This window comes from Atractosteus spatula, chromosome 7 (assembly GCF_055471065.1).
Source record: "Atractosteus spatula isolate fAtrSpa1 chromosome 7, fAtrSpa1.hap1, whole genome shotgun sequence".
Classification (NCBI taxonomy): Eukaryota; Metazoa; Chordata; class Actinopteri; order Semionotiformes; family Lepisosteidae; genus Atractosteus; species Atractosteus spatula.
In genome coordinates this window covers 48,319,176-48,340,677 of record NC_142712.1, presented here as the reverse complement: position 1 = coordinate 48,340,677, position 21,502 = coordinate 48,319,176, and the positions used below count along the sequence as shown (strand labels likewise).

The window sequence follows — 21,502 nt, the reverse complement described above, 5'->3', positions numbered from 1 at the left end:
CTCCAGATAGTCTGGCCCATCGCAGTGATACACAAGCCCTGGATTCAAATTTAACAGCTTGATATTAGAGTAGCTCTCAGCCATGTCAGCCATTTGTACACTGGGGTCATGAAATTATATCAGGGCCTGGGTGATGCAGCCCTGTGTCTGTGGCACACTAAAAGGGCTGCATGCTGCTTTTCCCATGTGTTTCCCTGCCAGCCCATGGTTGTAAAGCACTGGGTAACAGACTTTCTGTGTTTAACAGCTTGTCACGACCTGCTGCATTAGGAACTGGCTAGAGGAGTCACTTGCATTGCAGTTGCAAGTGCTAAAATACAGTTTAAACATTTTGAACAACTGCTCAATGTTTCATTTCTGTTTCAGACTTCTTGTAAATAATAAAAATCATGTTCTTGATTGCCAAAATTAAAATCAAAGATCCTGTCCTATTGTAGGATGAACTGATTCTTATTTCTATTCTTAGTTTTTATAGCAAGGGTGTGTGTATGGTAGTGTATGGAGCAAATCTGGAGTTATGCTATGCTCTGTAAAATACTGTTTTATTGTTGTCTTTGTGACCTAGAATGAAGTCAGCACCTTAAGAATGTTTTTATTGATAGGACAGCATATATAATTAATGTGTAAGACAGCTGATCTTACCTATAAATCCTTCAGGCCTGTATGGATCTTCCAGATTCATTACATCTGAGTTTACAGCTTAAAATGATAATATTGGGGGGAAAAAGCAAATTCCACCTCTGTTAGTATTTATATTGTTTTTATGTTTTTTAGCTGAAATGCTCTGCACATAGAAGATCAAGCGATCACAGAGTGTTAAGAGTTACTGCCGTTAGATGATTACTGCTTTAGCAGGTTTGAATTCCTGTGTTTTCTGTGCTGAAACGTCTGCAGTAAAACTGCCTGTTCCTGGCAATCTAGCGTGACGAGAAAAATGGCACTGCCTTTTTTTTTTTCCAGTGCCCTTACAGATCAGCCATGCAAAGAGCCCTTTGTTGTTTTAAGTTGGAAACTGGCCCCAGTCACTTTTTCTGTGGCTACTGGGAAGAAATGTAGTCTGTCAGCATTGTGTAGAATGTTGATGTCTGGGTGTTTCAGGAAGAGTGTTGGTTTTTATAAGGAATCCAATGAGGGCTTTATTTTTTAAACAATAATAGTGACGATCAATGATTTTATCTTTTCTATAGGAGTTGATACTTTATATTTCTTCCCAATAAAAATCTTTCAGGTTCATGCTTTCAGGTTTCCCCTAACAAGGGCAGAGTGCTCTAAAGACCACCATGACATTCTTAGTATTATATATACAAGAGAATAAAGAGTAAACACAACAGGCCTCGACATTCTGTTCTTTGAAAGAACACCCCTTCGTGCTCATACCATTGTTGTTAAATTTTACTAAAGATCTCATCTGAAAATGTCTGCGTTTATTGTTTAGCCTGGCACTGTAAATACAAAGACTAGTTAATGTTTATCCAGTTTTTTGAAGCTGAATACATGTTAATTAGAAATAGTCATGAAAGAGAGGTACAGTGTGAGTTAATTTAGGAATAGTAGGGTTTTCATTCTTAGACGTTACAAGTTAATACTTACAAGTTACAATTCTTAAAAGTTAAAACAGTTTCAAATCCTGGCTCATCACTGCCAATAGTATTGCCTTCAGTAGCATATCTTTCTCTTACTAGGTCATGGGATTTTTTACTTCTTGAAAATAAAGTATGCTGGCTATAGCACAATATATGTTTGTTACTGTAATCTCTGTTAGTTATTTCTTAGCTCTCTGCTTTACCGTTTATTCTGTTTCATTCTGTATTGTATCTCTTGGTCATACATTGTCATGTATATTTCTTGGTGCTTACTCACCTTTAAGTGGGTGAATTTGCACTTACTTTATTGCCTCATAGGTTCAGCTGTTTTTCTTTGTCACACCTTCAAAGAAGAGACGGAACTTATAGACTTTTAGTTGACAGAAGAATATCTGGATTGATCTGTAAAATAAATTATTTGAAATGCTCTAGGATTTATATGTGATCTGCTGCTGAAAGGGCAATTCACAAATAAATGTATGTACATATTTCCCAATTCCTTTTGTTCTTTTTTCCCTGCTGAAATGCTCCCTGAAAAGAGTTCCTTACCACTTACTTCCACGTGCTTTTTGGAACTGAACTGCTTAATAAGCATCTAACAAAGCTGACTTTGTCCCAACTTCCCCATCTTTCTGTGAATTTCCTTGCTCTCAACAAAACCTTGATCTACTCTGACAATTCCAGTACCCCAGCAGCCCACTCCCATGCCTGTATCCTATCCCATTCCCCTGCTCTTTTCGGATGTGGGGTTACAGGATTGCTTTTGTCCTTTCTGGGCATGCTTTGCATCATTGGGGAGATTTCCTCTTCCTCTCTTTTCTCCTTCTCCTTGCACTCCCATCTTTTCCTCCACCATCAGCTCTCATTGTGACTGTCCACTGCAGCTCCCATTCTGCCTAGCTCTTACCTTGCTTCCTCTGTGGTCTCATGCCTGTAAGCCCAGAGAATGTGTCAATGCAGACCCTACACTCTTCCCTGCATGTACAGCACCTCATTCCTTCTATCCACCCAGTTCTCACCTTGCCCCCTCCTCCCTCTCCCATGTCTGGCTCTCCCTCATGTTTTTGCCAGGCTAGATCTAACCTGCACTTGAAAAATGAAAGAGCTCTAAATTGCTCACTGTCTTGTCACTGTCTTCTACCAGCAATCTTTGTAGGCTTGTCTCAGACTTCTCCTTCCTTCTCATCCCTCCTTGTCTATGATCTCCTGATTCTGTCTTCTCCTGAAATGTTCGCCTTAACTTTTTCTTGCAAATGCTGACATCTGCAAGCTCTTTAACACTTCAAAATGCCTGCATGACACCTTTCTTAAAAATGTCTCCCTCCCTTTCTAAAACCTTCAAATGTTTCTATCTCCTCTGTCTTTCTATAGCGCTCACTACATGGTCCTTGCATGTCTGGTTTTCATTTGACAGAAACTAACTTTTCTGTTTCCGATTCCTTTCATTCAACTTGTACTGAATTTCTGGTGTTGCTCACACATAGTTCTCCTGGTCTGCTGTAACCACTTGGTCTCTATTTCTTACTCTCTATCCACTAGTGTCCTCCATGTTTCGATAATGGATCCCCTTAGATCTGTACTCCTTTTACCTGAGTCCTCTCATCTCTTCCCATGACTTTTGTATCAATAAAATTGATAATGTTCAAATATGTCTCTTTTCCCTTTTGACACTCATACATCCTCCCATATCGCTGCTAATCTTGCAGATTACATCTCTTGGATGCACTTTCATCATCTTAAATCAATCCTTTTAATGCCAGCTCCCCTTGTCTGCTTCAATTACATTTCCCACTGCTTTTTCTGAGCAACATTTACAGAATCTGCCTCTTACTTACTAATTATTCTCAACAAGTCTTAGTCCAAACTCTGGTACTTTCCTCCATAGACATCTTCCACCCACTACAACCTATCCAGATTTCTGTGGCTTGCCTTGCCTTTTCTCTTACTTTGTCATGCTGCTACATTACTCCATAGTTTTCCTGTTGATGTAGGTCTGATTCAAAACCCTGATTCCTGACAGTTCTGTGTTATTCATGTCACAGTTCACTCAAGGGGGTATGCAGATTCCACCTCTGCACCCAACTTCGGGACACTTGTCTTTTTAATGCAGCATAACACCATACCAGAGGTTCAGCGCACATTGGAAGAGAGGTGCATCCCTCAACAAACAGCACCACATGTCTGCCAGTGCCCGGGAGGCCACAGGGGTTTCCGAGAGCCAAGAGTTCTCTGGCCAACTAATCCTACCCTAGCCTCTGTGGCGCTGTGCCAGGTGTGTGCTGCGACTTGGGGAATATCTGTCACGGCCATGACCCCAGCTCAACCACATACCCACTACACTTCTCTTCCATCAGCTTCTTCCATTCCTGTGCTGCAGTGACCGACCCACAGAAATCTGCATCGCTCTGTGTCCATCTTGGACACCTTCTCAAGTCTCACCTGTTTAAACAACCCCTGTGATCTCACAGATACTTTCTTAAATAACTTCCTATTGCATTGATGTTCTTAATTCTTAACTGGTAATTGTTCTTATTCATTGTAAACTTGAAATATTCACCAGCTGATTTTTTACTTTAATCCTGAGAAAGTCATCGGACTGACAGGTTATGGGTTCTAGCCTCTACTATGGACACTTCTGCTGCACTTTGATATGTTACCACAGTAAATTTTGTGCTGCGAGTGATCTGTGTGGAGTCCTATCTAGGTGTTATGAGTTACTGGTGCTCTGGTATGGACTTTACCTGCATATCCATGGTATTTGTATACTGTTTTTACCACTTCCATTTTGTGTGAGTGGAACTTGTGTTCTTCTTCCAGGTTGTGAAAGACACATTATTATTGTGTTAATTCCACTTATTTTTTGTGTGATTTGTTCTTTGTGTGATTTCACACACAATGTAAATTTAGGATATATTGTAAGTCTGCTTTGCAAGTAATGAGCAAAACAGTACCTGTGAAAAATGTCACATGACAAACTTTTTTTTTACTGGCATGGTAAAAATTTAACAGGAAAATAATAAAAAGCGGATTTCATTTGATACTGGACTGTATTTCTGGTTTGCTAAATGTTAGCCAGCAGTGCAGACTCTTGAGATTCTACTGCTAACCCAGTGGCACACAGTGTGCGTGGATGTTTTTGCAGTAGCTGAGCAATTGGCAAGAGACCTATTGTTTTCCTGCTCTGCTTGATAAACGGTAATCATGTTCTAATGTAAATGGGTAACAGATGGCTGTGTGTTCTAATGCATTACTGCTGGTTTAAATGCACAAGATTGATTTTTCTCAGTTGCCATGGCAGATTGTGATCACCAAAGCCCTTAAAAAATTAGGTTTGATATTGCTTGTGCTGTATTCGTGTTGGAGATAGGATGGCATAGCAACAAGTTTGCATTGTGTTCAGCTGTGTACTTTATTGTATTCGGCAGTTCTTGTCTTCAGGTATTGAAATTGCTGGCTCTGTTTTCATTTTAAAAAAAAATAACACTTTGAAGGGTGACCGCTTTCTTCAGTCAGTGTGTCAGCACAGTATTGAAAGAATCTACAGTAGATATCTGTTTTTTAGACTATTACATTAGATGTAATGCATCCAATTTCTTTGAAAGGCCCTTTTTACACCTGTAATTCTGCCATGGGTGGGTAGAATTGCATTGATCTTGCTTTATGGTAATTGCATCTGTCAGAGTGTTTTAATTACCATCTTGAGAACTTTCCCACAGTCATTGATCATTAGCCTGTCACAAATTACAATGGTGTTTGAAACACAGTAACATACTGTTCCTTATGCTTTATGGACCTTGTCTGGCTGACTTGCAGAATTGTAAATGTTTAATTACCTAGCTGCTAATGGTTTTTGTTTCCTGCGTTTTACTGTACCCATGGTTTTATAATTAAAACATTTACATGCCATTCCTTGCCCTTTGATGCTATTAATTTACAGGCACATTCTTGACCATGTTTAGAAGATGGTGTTTATTAATGTTTATTAATTTTTTCAGTATTCTTTACATGGCAAATCTTGGTCAAAATGTTGTGAAGCAGGTTTTGGTATTAGGAATGTTTTTACTGTTTTTATTTTAGAAATAGCCCAAATTCAGATGTATTTAAAGTCAAAAGTATAACATCATGCAAAAATTATAGTATATGTAAAATGTAATACTTGTCCCATGTTAAATACACGCACTTTTAATTGCATAGTAATGCTTTATTAAAAGTTACAATGGATTACAATAGTATATTTGTGACATAAAACCAGTCACTAGTGCCATAGTGGTCTGTTATGGTGTCCAAACATTGTGCATCTTGCAGGGCTGTATGGGCACACATACAGTATTCACATATTGTATGGGAAGGGTAGTATCTACTGAGCACTGCCACTAGGGAAGATAAAAAGATCATACAATCTCACTGCTTACACACTGTTTCAGATGAATGTCATTTGTCTCTACTGTTGGCACTTTTTGTTTAGTAGAGAAGTTTATTTACCATGCTGTGCATAAGTCATTACCTTTTAAGATCCCTAAACATCTGGATTTGGGCTATATTAACATCATTGTGAAGCTGATTGCAAAGCATTCTTTTTTTAAAGATTGGTTTTCAGATAGCTTTCTGGAACAAAACAGATTGCTTTATGTAGTTGCTGGTTTGGCTTTTAAAAAACAGAGGCCCCCAGCTAATTAGAAACTTATGTTGATGCTAAACACATTTCATCGTGACATTTTAATGCCAAGTACTTTTTTTGGTTATCTGATTTTCATGGATCTGATTTATCTTGCATACAGACATTGATATCAAAGGTCTGGCTAAAAGCAAGAGGAATTTATCGATTCTGCAACACTATGAATTTCACAGATAACATCAGCGGGTCTTTTTAGTGTTTTTATTTCTTTAGTACCATCTTTCTCATTTATACCCTTGTCATTTGAGATTTATTTTCAGTAATGTGTGCGTTCATTTCAGTGTACATTTTCAAATACATTCTTATTTTCCCAATGAGTTTTTTTGTGAAAGAGCTAGAAATATTTTGATCTAGTATTAAAACATTTAAATCAGAAATCTTATTCATTAACCCAAAGAGATGCTGCTCCGTGTTTTTCAGCGATAATGTAATTTGCTTGTGACTTGAATGTGAATAATATTGTTTTATTTTAGATATGTAATTCTCTAGTAGACACCATAATTGTATGGCAAACTGTAATTGATAAAATCTATTTTTCTTAATAAGCAGTGGAATCATATGTTTGTCTTTAATCAGCCACCGGGTGTTACAAATGATATTTTCCTCTTCACAGAGTTTGCCTTGCTATGAGGACTGTGAAAATGTGTGAGGTTCTTTGCAGAGAGCATCCTTACCAGTCAGATATCCTGCAGCAGTTGAAGAAGCAAGCAAAACTCCCCTGAACTACTTTAACACAGGATACAATTTATTTCAATATTTTTTTTGTGTAATTATCATGAGCATTGAAATGGAAACACTATTATCCACAGGCTCTCTGCTCAATCATTACAGTTTGTGACGCACATTGAAAAGAGTAAGCGTGCTGTGCAAAGAGAGCTTTATTTGTTTTTTGTCATATTTGTGGCAGTGTATTTGGGTAATCTGCTTCTAAGAGGAGTTACTGGAGTTCAGGGCATCGATATTTCTTGTGAATACTTTAAGTAATTTAGAAGTTATTACATCTCATAAGCATCCTTCGTATTGTGGTTCAGTGTCATTTAGGATACATTTGGGTGAATACTTATAATTCAGTTTTTGTGTTTGTGGGTTTTAGATTTACTATTTTCAATGATCTAGCCCTGAATCAGATTTTGTGAATAAGTTATTTTTAGCATTCTGGTAAAGTCTGAACGACTGAATGTGGAGCCTTCAGTATCTATTTTTAACATAGAAACACATTTATAGTAGTGGAAAAAAACCTAGAAGATTGTGTTACTGCCATGCCAACATTATTTTAAGCATCCAGATCAGCACAAATAAAAAGGTTTACTTTGCATTGTGACCTTCTGTTAACTTTAACTGTACCACTGAAAGTGAAATTTATTTTCTCTTTAAACTTTAAATGCTCTTTATTGAGGCCATCATTTGAGTATAATTAGAAACATTTTGAGGATACTCAAAATAAGTTAAAATGATAGTGTAGATTAAGCCTCCAAACAAGGAGACTATTGGAGGATCTTTTTTATAGCTCAGATTTGTTTATATAAGCATTCTTACTTTATAAGACCATTTATGCATGATTATTAAAAAATAAAAATGATAGCTATAGCTTTGTTAAAGATCTGATTTTAGAGCTTTTCGGTAAAATTAAAATAAATTAAAAAATGTGTGAAATGTGGCTAACCCAAGACTCATGTGACCACAAGACAACTCAGAAGTGGATCTAGCATTACAGACATTTTTAGTTTTAACGGGACTTATCACGTATATACAGAGCTCAAAAAGTTTTAAATGCAGTCCAATGAGTATTGCTTATGAAGTATTATTAATGATTCATTTCGGCATTCAGTTCAACTTGTCTGTGTATGAACTAAGCTGTATTCCTAATATATTATTGTGCTGTCTCTTCCTTCTAGTATTTTCTGATACACATCCTTCTGTAATCGGTTACTACAAAGTATGATTTTTTATTTAATAAGAAATGAATCTAGCTGGATAATGCTTGATCAAGAAGGGCCATTATTTGAATAAGTGTGGATCAAATAGCATAGCTAGTGTGCTTTGAGGTGGAGATATTAATTATTTCACTTAGTTCACTCAGTAAAAGATTACCTTTGCAGCCTTGGAAATGCATGTAACCAGCTGAAAACAGTTTAAAAACTATTTGTTTCAAAAAACATCCCAAAACTAACTTGGTCTTTCTCTCTGTTTTCCACTGTAATCGATTTTAAACTAAATGTACTATCACTTCATAATTATGTCTGACCTGGATGCAACAAAGGATGTTGTCGCACTGGCAGTGTATTATGCTTTACTTAAACCTTAGAAGTTAAGAGTCTAGATTTGTCTGGTGAATTTGTGGTCTTATTTACTCACATAAAACACATTAAAAACAGAAAAAAATAAAAAGAAAGTAAACTGCCAGACTGTGGTTAATATCCTGTGGTTCTTAAGGATTACTAAGGGAATGTTGGTTAAAACCTTATAAGTTTGCATTAAACCATGCCAGGGTGCTTGGAGGAACTTATGTACTTGCCAAAATATGGGATTGTAAATATCTGGAAATATGACAATACACAATCTTTATCATGTTGTTAAATTGCTTGGCAAGTACATTGTAATCTAAAAGTCTTTGTTTTTTTTGCTGAGCATTTAAGAACTTGTGTTTAGTTTATAATTGACAATGTTACATGCACAAATATACAGTATGACATTAATGTAAATAGCTTTAAACATTTTTTACTGCCCTCTCAGTAACAAGGAACAAACACAGACACTCCCTTGTTGCACACAAATTGGCTGTATACATTAAGCATTCTAGCTAGGCTGGGGGGATCGTATTTTTCTTGGCTACTGTGCTCAGAAAAGGCAGGACCGACTAAATAAATCTTTTCATTGCTGAAGTTTGGCTGTATGATGTGTTAAAAGTATTTGCTTTTCTTGGTATTCGATGTATGCCATGTGCAGGTTTGCTATGTTTCCGAACTCATTGTATAACTCACAATGTTCAGCTCAAGATGGAAAATTAAACTATTTGCATATAGTGTGAGCATCCTTGTGTTGGTCTGTTCTATTTCTGAATCTGATATGTGACTACCATTTGTGGATTATTTCAGCTTGTTCATAATAGTTTGGAATATTAAAGTTTTTTTTTTACTTTGTGAGTGTTTTTAGCTAGTGAACAATATATTTGATATTGTTAGAAAAAAATCTGAAACTGGACACCTGATCAACTGATTAAGGAGAATGATGACATGAATAAATGCTTTTCATCATTTCTGACAGACTCCTTCCTATAAGGCTCATGCTTTTCTTGTCATTAACTCTTCCTCCTGCCTCAAATCTGTTTCAAGATTTCCCTCTCGAACCTCCGTCACACCTCATTCAATTTGTGTAAAAAAAAAAAGTGTTATTTGCTTCCTATGATTGCATGTTTGAATTTCTAAAACATAAAACTGAAACTTTGGTAATACATGCAATTGTGATCTTACTTGTATGACAGATGAAGAGTTTTATAAACTTGGCTTTTCCATTTTTTTTAACTGTTTTTCCTCAAAAAGGCTTTATTTGATTTAAATGTCCTGTGGGGGAAGAATATTTAATCTTGCAAGTTCACTCACTTGTTAGTGTGCAGTTATAGACAGCTGTGAGTGCAATCAGGCTTTTTTAAAGATCCTGTGCATTAACCTGTGACGGCTCTGCTTCAGTGGGCCTACAAGAAGGAATGACTTCAGGCAATATTTTGAACAGCGTATTTGAAAGGTCTTCTCCTGTCCTGGGAAGACTTTTTTTAGTTTGCTGTTTTTCTTTCCACCTGTGCCCCAAATGACATGCCTGAATGTGGGATGGGTCTGAATGTATGTGCTTAGAGACCATTTTATACAGTATTCCTATTAAAACCTGCAGGACTGTGGCACTCCAGGATCAGGAATGGGTGTCAATGATCTGAAGAGCAGTGGACCCCTGTAGGAGTCAACTGAGATGGTTTTTGTCTTTGTGCGTCTCATGAAGATCAGTGTTTGCTGATCTTCACTGTATGAGTGTGATGAGCTACTGAGATGCACATACAGTAATCTGTTCCTGGAAGACTCAAGTTTGCCGGTAGCAGTCCCTGCAGAATGGGCCTTTTACACCTCAGGGCACCGCAGTGACTACGATTTCTCTTTCAGACACGGGATGACTTTCTGGGCCAGGTGGATGTACCTTTACACCAAATACCTGTAAGTTTTTTTTTATATGAAACAAATTGCATGTTGTATTGAGACTGCAGGAAATGGTAGAATAAATATAACATCTTAATTCCTGCCTTTTGTCCTTTCTAAGTTCATACTACCTTCTCTGTATCCTAAAAAAGTAATTTAAATGTGATTTGAAATACAGTTACCATACTTGTGTGTCAATTAGTTTTAATCTTTTCAGTCATTTTAATTAAAGAGGTGTTGCAGTACTTCTCTCCTACAGCGTCATCATTAGATGCTTTACTGATTTATTCCATTTCAAGTTTTTTTTAAAAAGGTGCTTTTATCCAACACTTTTTCAAGTGTGGTTTCAGAACAGGTTAGAAATCAGTCTATTCACACACACTTTGGCATACCACTGAAATACAAACCATTGTTGTTCACAGCCACTGGTGACAAGGAAGTAGTTTCTTTCCACATCAAGACTCACCCTGTGGCCATGTCAGTGTGATAGCTTTATTTTTATTCTTGTTTACATGGTAGTATGTAGACAGTATTATAGATTTGGCTGTTTATCTCTTATTATAGTTGTAGCCACATAAATTAACAGTATTTTAATTGTTTTCATTTAATTTCAGATGGAAAATCCTAACATTGAAAGGCCATTCACATTTAAGGATTTTCTACTTCATCCAAGAAGGTTGGCTATCCATGATTATAGTGAAATTTTTCCTTCTCATGTTATGTTGAGCTAGGGCTGCCTTTTTCATTTTTCAGTTTGGTGCAGAGAGGTCTATCTTATAAAAACAAAAATGTGTAGACCTAAATTGCAGTCCTGTACATGTAGATATATGCTTTGACTTTTTGAAATGCTTTTGGGATTAATGTATTTAAACAAGAGATTGCTCCTAGGTTTGCAGTACTTGCAAAATGTACTGAATTTGAGGATTGTGGTTAGAATTCATAGTTCCTTACATGCCACAAAAGCACATTTTGATTCCCATGAATGATTACCATGTTCTAAATTGTCACTTACCTTCCCTTCATGGATAATATTGTAACGCCCTCGCCCGGTGGTGAGGAGGAAGTGCACCTAGGCGCTCATAGTACCGCGGAGCAGGCTGGGAGTTGTAGCCGGGGAGAGTCTGAGGGTCAGCACGATGACCAGCAGCTGACCCTGCATATGTAAATAGTGTCATAGCAGTTTTAGTGTCCAGTGTAGCCGTATAAGTGTATAGCCTGTTGTTAAGAAGGACCACCCTAACGATGTGTACGTGTTCGGTCAGTCTCCTCATGTGTACGTGTTCCGTCAGTCTCCTCATGTGGTATATATCCTGTGTTGGGTTTTGGTGTGGTTGGTCAGAAGAATAAAAGCTGTCGCTTGGTTCACTAATCGGGTCTCAACTAGTCCTTTGTCCTGAAAGAACCTGTATACGCTACAATATTATAATATTGTAAAATTAGTCTAATACGTCTTTCTCTTTTTAGGATTGCTTCTTATTTTAAAATGTAACTTAATATTTTTCCAAAGTACCTTTTTAAAATTAGATTATGGGAATATTTGGAGACATATCTTAGAGAGGAACGATACAAGGGTGTACAACAGAGTTTGTGATGTTCAATCTGCATTTTTTGGTGCATTTATAATAGCTAATTATTTTTTGCTATACCCACTCAATTTGGAATAGCCAGTTGTGTGTTTTCCACTTCCAGTTATGTGGTTTCGCAGGTTGCAGTTATGAAACCCACTCATGGGAGAACAAGGAAGTGTAGGCATGACTCCTCTGAGCCGATTGCTCCCCACTGCTTGGGCACTCCAAGTCACAGTGACGCAGACCCAGGTTCAAGCCCGGGACTGTAGAGCTCAGCCTTGGCTGTGGCAATCTCCTGGACCAGTGGAACCCCTGAGGAGGCCCTTATTTTTAAGAGAATTTCAAAATGGCAGTTACATACTGCACACTTATGAACTTACATTGAGTTAAAACCCCAGTTCTCCATGACATGAAAAATATAATGGCTGAGTCCCGCTGTTTATTGTCAGGAAACCTGTAAATGCATCGTTCAGTGGAATACTTCCAGCTGTTCTCTGGTTTTTACATTTAAATAAATTCATATGGCAATAGTAGTCTGTATTTGTCCTTGGCAGTAGTAGTCTGTATTTTTCCTTTTTATGAGAAGCTTTGCTAATTATCTTCAGAAGTTTCTATTAATGATAGGAGTGTGTAGTTAGTCTCTGAAACCACACGCCAGAATGCTCTCACCTAAAGTGGACCAATGTAACTTCTGAAACACACCTTGCTAGAACCAGTGTTTTTTTTTGCCTTAAAATAGTCTTATTGGATTTAGAACTTAAATTTAACCTTTGTGCTTTCGTGTTTTGAAAATGTTTAACATGGAAAGATGTTCTTTGCTTGTTTTCTTAATAAAGTCACAAGTCTAGAGTGAAAGGCCACCTCAGACTGAAGATGACTTATTTGCCTAAAAGCAATGGTTCAGAAGAAGACAATGCAGAACAAACTGAAGAATTAGATGTAAGTTCAATGTGTTATAGTTTACTGTATCATACACCACATTTAAGCTGATATTTTTTACTGCTTTACTGTAAGGGAAGTGGGGTGTGTTAAGCTGCTAGGGCATGTTGATTTGTACTAAATTTAGCCTGCTGGTTAGACCTGAATTGCCTGAAAAGACTTCAGCAGAATGTAGCTGCTTGTGGGCGTCACAGTGGCATGGCTGTTAGCATTTCCACCCTGTAGCTTTTGGGTGCTGGGTAAGATTCCAGCCTCAGCAATGTTCTTTGTGAGATTTGCATGTTCTCCTTGTCTCTCTGGTTCCTCTGGGTGTTCCTGTTTCCTTCTGCCTCCCAAAGACGTGGGTTAGGTTCATTGGTGTCTTTATACAGTCCCTCTGTGTGTCTTCACAAACCCAGTGATGGACTGGCATTCCATCCAGGGTGTGGTCCCTTGTGCCATGTGCTCCCAGGATAGGTTCCTGGTTGCCATAGTCCTATGCAGCTGTTCTACAATGAATGGATACATTTCCTTCCCCTGTGAGAAAGTCACTGATACAGTCATGCCATGTGCCATATCGCTTTTACTTTAATGATTTTGCATGGCTCTTTGTGTGTCCTGCAAATGCATTTCAATCATTTATGTAGCTCTTAAGAAATGGGTTAAGACTTGTTAGTGTATACATGTTACTTATATACATATTTACTCAAAATGGTTTCTATTGTGCCCCTAGTCTGGTTACAACCTTAAAAAATGTTCTGAAAAACAATAACAGCTAACAAGCAAATGTAAATATTTAACATTGTAATTGTTGTATTGTGATCATATCCTCATCAGTCTTGTTTTAGTCCTCTGATCTAGTGTTTTCCTGTTTGCAGCCTGGGTGGGAGTTCTTGGACCAACAGGACATGGCAGGCACATGCCAGCAGCAGCTCCCTGCACTGCCCCCTGGCTGGGAGGAGCGGCAGGACAACCTTGGCAGGACTTACTATGTCAACCATGACACCAGGACAACACAGTGGCACAGACCCACCATTCAGTATGCCTCACTTCAAGTTACAGTGTAACCGAAACATTGCATTGCAAACTCTGAAAGACAACATACTAAAATTATGAGGAAGGCCCCTTCATTTCTGCATTTAAAAATAGTTTGAAAAGATGAAGGGCAGACGTTTTAAAACAAATCCCTTTGTCAAATGCACAACTACTAATTACCTTTTATTCATGAATAATTGATCTTCCAGTTTTACTACTGTTTGAATAGATTTTTTTCCAATTGGAATTTGCAATAAGAATATTACTTAATATGGGCATATTCTTTCTAGATATTTATTATTGTATTTATTTGATGTACTTGAAATCTTAATTACAGTATGTAAATTACCTGTAATATATATATAGTGATGCCACATGAGAGAGGTGAAGGCAACTTATAAGACCGCCCACAGCTGTAGCTCATCAGCTCACAGAGAAGTCCTTCCCCTCTGCATTCTACACCTGGGGAGGCAGTACTATTAATATTGACCATACACAATCAGATCAGTTCCTAAGCAGGACCTGCTAAAAAACAGATTTAATGCAGAAGGGTACAGTATAGCTATTGCCTTGCCTAAGCTTGATTACACAGTAAACATGGCTGTAATCTTTTTATCATGTATGTGGAATGGTGCAGAGTACTTTTGCAAAGGTTGGGAAACTTCACAGCAGAAGGTTATTTATAGAAGCCAGTGGAGAATTTTAGAATGTGAATTGAAAGGTAGGTTTAGGTTATTTTTCCCCCGTCTCTTGGCAGAGACAGTCAGGCAGAGGAGGAGCAGAGACAGACAATACACCTGGAAGCACAGCACGCCTTCACTGCCCGCCGTCAGATCTCCGACCATGTGGAGGGCCACGAAAGGAGGGATTCACCTGACGTAAGTGCATTGAGCTGAGAGATCAGCAATTCATCTCTTGAAATACCTTAATGGAATGCATTGCACAGAGTCTCTAAATGTAGCTCAACAAACAAAGATGACTGGATTATTTCCAAGGTCATGTCTTCCCTCAGCTTGTATCTGTAGCACACTCCTAAGTGTAAAAGAATGGACCACAGTCCAGTCTCTGTGGATTATCTGTGGAAATAAATGTTGGATGTTAACTACAGTACCTGTAATTGTTTGATGCATTACTGTTCAAAGACACATTGAATATGAACATTTTTTCTGTTTTAGCTCAATGATTATTGTACGAATCCTCAAGAAAATTCTACCTTGTGAAGTTAACCGCTACAATTATTAAAGTTTTGATTGCCAAAGTAATGCTGTGCTTTAAGCTCTAAAATGTTATTTACCCTATAAAACCATATTCCAGATTTTTTTCCTCTCAAAGCCAACTGATTTTGAGAATTTTGTCATTAATCGTGACAAGCAAATGTGCTAAAGAAAAAAAGGGATTTTTTTTTGCATCTTAGAGAATGAAATATCAATTGATGGAGATGATCTGCTGATTTTCTTCCAGAGCTGGGAAATAATAACTGAAGATGAGGCTACGATCTATAACAATCACAACCAACGCTCGCCACCCCCACCTCTCTCCCCCATGGAGCAGCCCCTGTGTGACGTTCAGTCCCACCTGGCCGACGAACTGGGCCGCAGTCTCCAGACCTCTGCACAGGTAGCTGGTGACAGACGCACATCCCTCTCGGTGAGCATCTTTTCACTGAATAATATACAGTTCGCCAGAGGCCTCCTGTCATAAGGCCTGAGATTTCAAGGTTTCTGTTTCTTAGCTATGGGGTCAGGATGTTTAATCTGAAAGAATGGAATGATGGAAACCTTCAGTTTTTCTGGACATGGCAAAGGGTGACTGTTTAAAGCAGGAAGTCCTTCACACAGGAGCATTTATTTCTGTTCTATAAAATGCAGGTCCTGGCTCTTATTTAGCATAAAGTGCCTAGCCATTCCAGTGTTAGTGAATTCATTAAAACCTCAAAGTATGTGTCCCCATTTCCCTTTTGTTTAGTGTAATCCATGCCTTTGTTCCCGTTAGCATCAGAGCCATTCCAGCAGGAGAGGAAGTTCACAGACTCCCACTCTCGAGGAGCAGCCCACACAGCCTGTGGTGAGAGCACACTGCTGGCATAGCCGGTAGTTTCCTTGCTTGTGCTTCTGTGAGGACTCGCCATCCTATCTAGGCACGCAACATGTACAGGTGCTGCACAGTGTCATAGCGATAATGCTGACATTTACAAATGATGTCACTTAAAAATCTTTCTGTGAAATGTGACCTTTTAGGTAGATACCTAAAATGAATGTGGTGTGATAATGACTCATGAGCGAGGATAGGATTGTGTCATCTCTCTAGCCACGGATATTGAGAATCTGGGCACCTGCTGTGAAATCCATTAGTAAATATCACAGGCTGTGACTTGCCTGTGAAATTTGCAGTGACTATGCCATGATATTCACATATTTGTACTTTAACAAAAGCCTCGATCATTAGCTAATGCAAAGCATTCTTATTTTTTGAACATTATGTTTTTTTGTGCTGAACAGTTCATGCCAACATCAGCAGGGCTGCCGCCAGGTTGGGAAGAAAAGCAGGATAGTAAAGGAAGGACATACTACGTGAATCACAACAGCAGAACCACCACATGGACTCGTCCTGTCATTCAGGTGAGGTTGTAACCAGCACAGGCTTTGCAGAAGCATTTAGCAACGCCAAGAAACCTCTGGAAAATCGTTACAGATAGCTTTGTGTTTTTCCATACTATGACAAACTATGCAGTTTAGAAAAAGGATGATATTAACAGGTGTTAGAATCCCCTCGGAGAAAAGGAGTGCTTGTTTCAAAGCTTTTCTCAATTATTGATGTGAGACGGAAGCATGTTGCTCCTGAACTACGTAGGCAAGCTTTTTTCCACCATTTACGATTAGCAGCTAACAGAGAGAAAATTGAAGAACATTATTTCTTAATGTAGGTGGCTGCGTCAGTATGCACAGGCTGCAAAGGAACAGGTAAAGGCTTATTCTATGCTGAAAAGAAAAGGGACAACGTTTTGGTTTGGGAAACTTCTTTGGGTGTTGACACTAAAGAAGTGAACTTTAAAACGTAACTTTGAACACTGAACATAAACATTTCTTTACGTTTGTGCACTTTCTATTTGATTTAACGTTTGTTCATTTTTGTGACAGACGACTACAGAAGCTGTGCAGGCCACCTCATGTACCAGCCCTACGGTGTGCCAACCCCCACTGCTGTCTCCAGAAGCCTCTCCTCAGCATGCTTCCAGTCTGAAGCCCCTTTATGAGACTGGGTTCCTCCCTGCTGGCTGGGAAATAAGAAGTGCACCCAATGGGCGACCCTTCTTCATTGATCACAATACAAAGACCACCACATGGGTGAGCACTTGTTAGAGCCAGATCAGTACAGTGCTGCCCCATGATAACGGGGTCGCTGAACTGATCCCATTGGGTTTTGTGTTGTAGCACGTCTGACTTCTTTTATCATGAAATGATTTACAATGCTCAGAAGCCAAATTTACATTCCACATGTAATAGAAACTGCTGCTCCTTGAGTTTGAAATTTAGCATGCCCCACTTTCAGTGTTTTTGTAATAATAAATATCCACAAAATGTCCTTCTGTTTGATCCATTATAAAATAAAACGTTTACTGTAAATACAAACCGTCACTGTAACGCTGCCTGGGTAAGGTAACTTGAGAAGAGCCATAAAACTCTCTCGGAGAACCGCTGACAGACGGGTGTTTTTTTTCTGTTATGTCTGCACAGGAAGATCCAAGATTGAAAATCCCAGTCCAGATGAGGAGGCGACTCTCTCTGGACCCTGCCGATCTTGGACCGCTCCCGGTACGACCCTCTTGAGCAGACATGCGCCAAGTTTCACTCTGATTCCTTGCAGTCTGCATGCTAAAAAAGACATTGCCAAAAATCAGGTTCAGGCAGGTGACAAAGAAACCTCAGAAGGTCAGAAGAAATTGTTTGCATTTTAAACTTTGGGCTCCATTTATTACAGCACAGTGGCAAATTGGTAGCATTGCTGTCTTGCAGCGCTAGGGCCCTGGGTTCAATTCCAGACCTGGGGTGCTATGTGTGTAGACTTTATATGTTCTCCCCATGTTTCCTCCTGGTGCTCTGGTTTGCTCCCAGTCCAAAGACATGCTGATAGGATAACAAGTTTTTGGGAAAGCTGGCCCTGGTGTGAGTGTGCGCATGTCTGTGTCTGTGTGTGCACTGCGATAGACTGGTGTCCCATCCAGGGTGTATCCTGCCTTGTGCCCATTGCTTGCTGGGATAGGCTCCAGCTCCCCCTTAGCTCTGAATCGAATGAATTGGTTAGAAGAATGTATGGATGGATAGCTCTATTCATGAGCACTTTGAACTTATCTGTGCTTGATATTACCAGTGAAAATAAACTCTTTATCCTTTTTTTCTTTTGGCAGCCTGGGTGGGAAGAACGTGTTCACACTGATGGCAGGATATTCTACATAGATCACAGTATGTATATGTCATTTCAACTTGCTATGAGAACAATCCTTTGTCCTAGTCTTCAATTTAAAATTGATGTAATGTCCATAAATGTTAAATTTTCTTTTTATAGATACCAAGGCTACCCAGTGGGAAGATCCTAGATTGCTGAATTCTGCTATAACAGGGCCTGTAAGTCTGTTGATTAAAAAATACGAATCAATTTTCATTTTCTATTTTATAACTAAATAATGATGGCACATATCACCTCTATAGCCCTAACACAAGCATGGAGGGATTGTAGGTTGTTCCACAACCAGTCTTAGTGCCATTCAGTAGCAGTAGTATTAATTGGAGGTCCAATGCAAGCTCATAGACACCAACCAATTTTGCTCTTGCATGGTAAACTGAGCCCAGCTCTGGAGATTTTCAGGCACTGCGTGAAGAATGTGAATCACAGTCAGCTTGTAACCTAGCCCAGGCAAAAACCACTGATATCTCAGGTGGCAGGCTGTGTTCAGAGTGATTACCTTTACTATTGAAAGTGAGGTTAGAGTTTAATTCTTCACTGTACTGTTGCAAGCTGAATTGAACACTGAATTCAGAAGTAAAGAGTAATTTCATACAGAAGTCTTCCTGCATTTTGCTTCTTCCTTGATGTTTTAATTGGAATGAACACATTAAAATGTACAAGAGCTTTAATTATTGCCACAATTCTTTTGAGTAGTGAATTTAATCTACAGTTTGTCTCTTAACTGTACTGTTCCTAGTAGACCACAGAAACATAATCAGGCAAAATTTGAATAGAGAACCCAATAGAGTTGTGAGACAACAGCACTAACCTTTATGCTACCATGCTGCCTGGAAAGCTTATTGTTGAATCAAAAATAAACTATATCATGTGGGAATTGTGAGTGTACCTTTTGAGCAATCAATAGGATATGTATCAATGACAAGAATTGGAACTGTCGTGATCACACGTAACTTCTCCTTGAACTCTTTTCCATTAGGTTAGCTGTTAGTCTATTCAAATAAACTTAAATGTAATTAGATTAAATTAATTGCCTCTTATGCGTCTACAGCATGTTAATGATCTCCCTCCTCAGGCTGTGCCTTATTCCAGGGACTACAAACAGAAGTATGAGTACTTCAGAAAAAAGCTGAAGAAACCGGTGAGCTCTTTATTATTGTAGATTTGAGATAAAATGCATGAATCTCTTAAATATACTACTTTATTTTTTTCTAATTTTCAGTTCTTTCTCAGTTCATTTCTTTAGAGTTTAAAGATCACTGTTTTCATATATCCCAGTGAGGTTTTTCTCTAGTCTTCACTGCCTAGCGCCTTGCCCACCTAATTCGCTGAATAACGATTAAAGTCACAAACAGTGCAGAAGGTCTTCACAAAGGAATGCACAACCCTGACAAGAGTATTGTAAATGCTAATGGTTTATTTAGACTGTTTTAAGGCCTGTATACTGTATATTAAGGTTGTTGAATTGAAAAAAGTTAGTTCAGTCTGCAGTATACAGCTGTTGTAAGTGTTTGTCCTCATATTTATGGCTTGGTACATTTTCTGTGTTCTTATACTCACAGAAATGGCAGAAGCATTCTGAAATTTATTACGAGGTAGAATTTTACTTTCCATTTTTAGCTGGCTAGCTCGCACAGTTAGGGGCAAAAACGTTCAGTAATTCAGCACCTAAAGATTTTCCTCTTTAGTCCCTCTTCATTGTTAACACAAGCTATGTGTGAGTCCATAAATAAATCTGACATATCCTCTTCCCGGGCACAGTAAATAGATTAAATGAACACTACCCAGCTGCTCCCTAGCCAGTTCTGAATTATCCTCTGTCAGCTCTCTTTAAGGCTGCTCTGTCTCGCAGGCTGATATTCCCAACCGCTTTGAGATGAAGCTGCGGCGCGCCGCAGTCCTAGAGGACTCGTACCGGCGCATCCTGTCGGTCAAGAGAGCCGACTTTCTGAAAGCCCGGCTGTGGATCGAGTTCGAGAATGAGAAAGGCCTGGATTATGGAGGAGTGGCCAGAGAATGGTTCTTCCTCATTTCCAAAGAAATGTTCAACCCCTATTACGGGCTGTTTGAATATTCTGCTACGTAAGTATTTCTGTGTTAGTAACAAGATGGCAGTATGTTTCATGTTTCTGCTTGGACAGTTTACAATCCTCATGGGGCGCTGAAAAAGTCGACTCAGTACCTGTCTCAGCAGTGAAACACCAACTAGAGGTCATAAGTGGAAACAACTGTACATGGAAACGCATTTAAACCTGAGAAGACATGCTTCTTAACCCAAAATGCTGGGGGAGAATGGAACAGGTTACTCATCCACATTGTGGAACCAGAATTTGACTTCCTTCAAACAACTTTTGGATGAAATCCTTGGCTTAATTAGCTCCAATCTAAAAATAGCCTAGATAAATCAAATGACCTCCTCTTTTGTAACTTTTCTTAAATTCTTACTGTAGATGCTGACATGAATGCCTGCAAGATATTGGTACTAGTTTTCAGTGAAGCTGGATATCACATGACATATTGATTAATAACTTATTTATATTGGTTTAGCCTCTGGAAATGAATATCATTTCTGTGTACCTCAGACTCTACATAGTACACAAAGTAGCTAGGTGAGCTGTAAAAATGATTAATTGTACTGCCCTGGAAACAACTTCATGGCTGTTCTGGGGCAATTCTGATGTTCTGTAGACAAAAAAATGCTTGTCAACAGATAAGGCTGATCCTTGCCAGGCATTTGCTAACCTCCAGGATGGCAGAGGGATTTAGCAGTATATCTAGCAGTATATCTACTGTTAATTATTGTGAATGTCCTTATTAGCTGTTAGAAGCCTAAAGAAGTGGATTAATGTTTTAAAACCTCCACACTTTTTCATATTGGGTTGAGATAGTTACTGGACGTCCTTGGTTTAGCCAGCTTAAGTCTTAAACTTTACTGGATTTTACAGAATGTACATTTTCTTTTAAATAATCATGTTTCTTTTTCATTAATGTATTTAGCTCCTTGGTCCGTGTTTGCCATGGTTTTTCCCCAGTAATTAACTTGTTTTCCTTAAAATCCTCTGTACAGGTATTCACTTGTGA

At 38.6% G+C, this 21,502-nt stretch overlaps 1 protein-coding gene across 1 annotated transcript in view; it reads left to right on the top strand.

The window, feature by feature from the left end:
- Nucleotides 1-21,502, top strand: part of nedd4a (NEDD4 E3 ubiquitin protein ligase a) — a 49,184-nt gene that overhangs the window by 22,463 nt on the left and 5,219 nt on the right. The window contains exons 6-19 of the mRNA XM_088920630.1: nucleotides 10,407-10,457; nucleotides 11,054-11,115; nucleotides 12,844-12,946; nucleotides 13,804-13,964; nucleotides 14,718-14,838; nucleotides 15,422-15,607; nucleotides 15,953-16,024; nucleotides 16,459-16,578; nucleotides 17,098-17,304; nucleotides 17,695-17,772; nucleotides 18,366-18,420; nucleotides 18,524-18,582; nucleotides 19,497-19,562; nucleotides 20,274-20,503. Coding sequence (XP_088776756.1) covers nucleotides 10,407-10,457; nucleotides 11,054-11,115; nucleotides 12,844-12,946; nucleotides 13,804-13,964; nucleotides 14,718-14,838; nucleotides 15,422-15,607; nucleotides 15,953-16,024; nucleotides 16,459-16,578; nucleotides 17,098-17,304; nucleotides 17,695-17,772; nucleotides 18,366-18,420; nucleotides 18,524-18,582; nucleotides 19,497-19,562; nucleotides 20,274-20,503 — 1,571 coding nt within the window. The remainder of the gene's footprint in view (nucleotides 1-10,406; nucleotides 10,458-11,053; nucleotides 11,116-12,843; nucleotides 12,947-13,803; nucleotides 13,965-14,717; nucleotides 14,839-15,421; nucleotides 15,608-15,952; nucleotides 16,025-16,458; nucleotides 16,579-17,097; nucleotides 17,305-17,694; nucleotides 17,773-18,365; nucleotides 18,421-18,523; nucleotides 18,583-19,496; nucleotides 19,563-20,273; nucleotides 20,504-21,502) is intronic.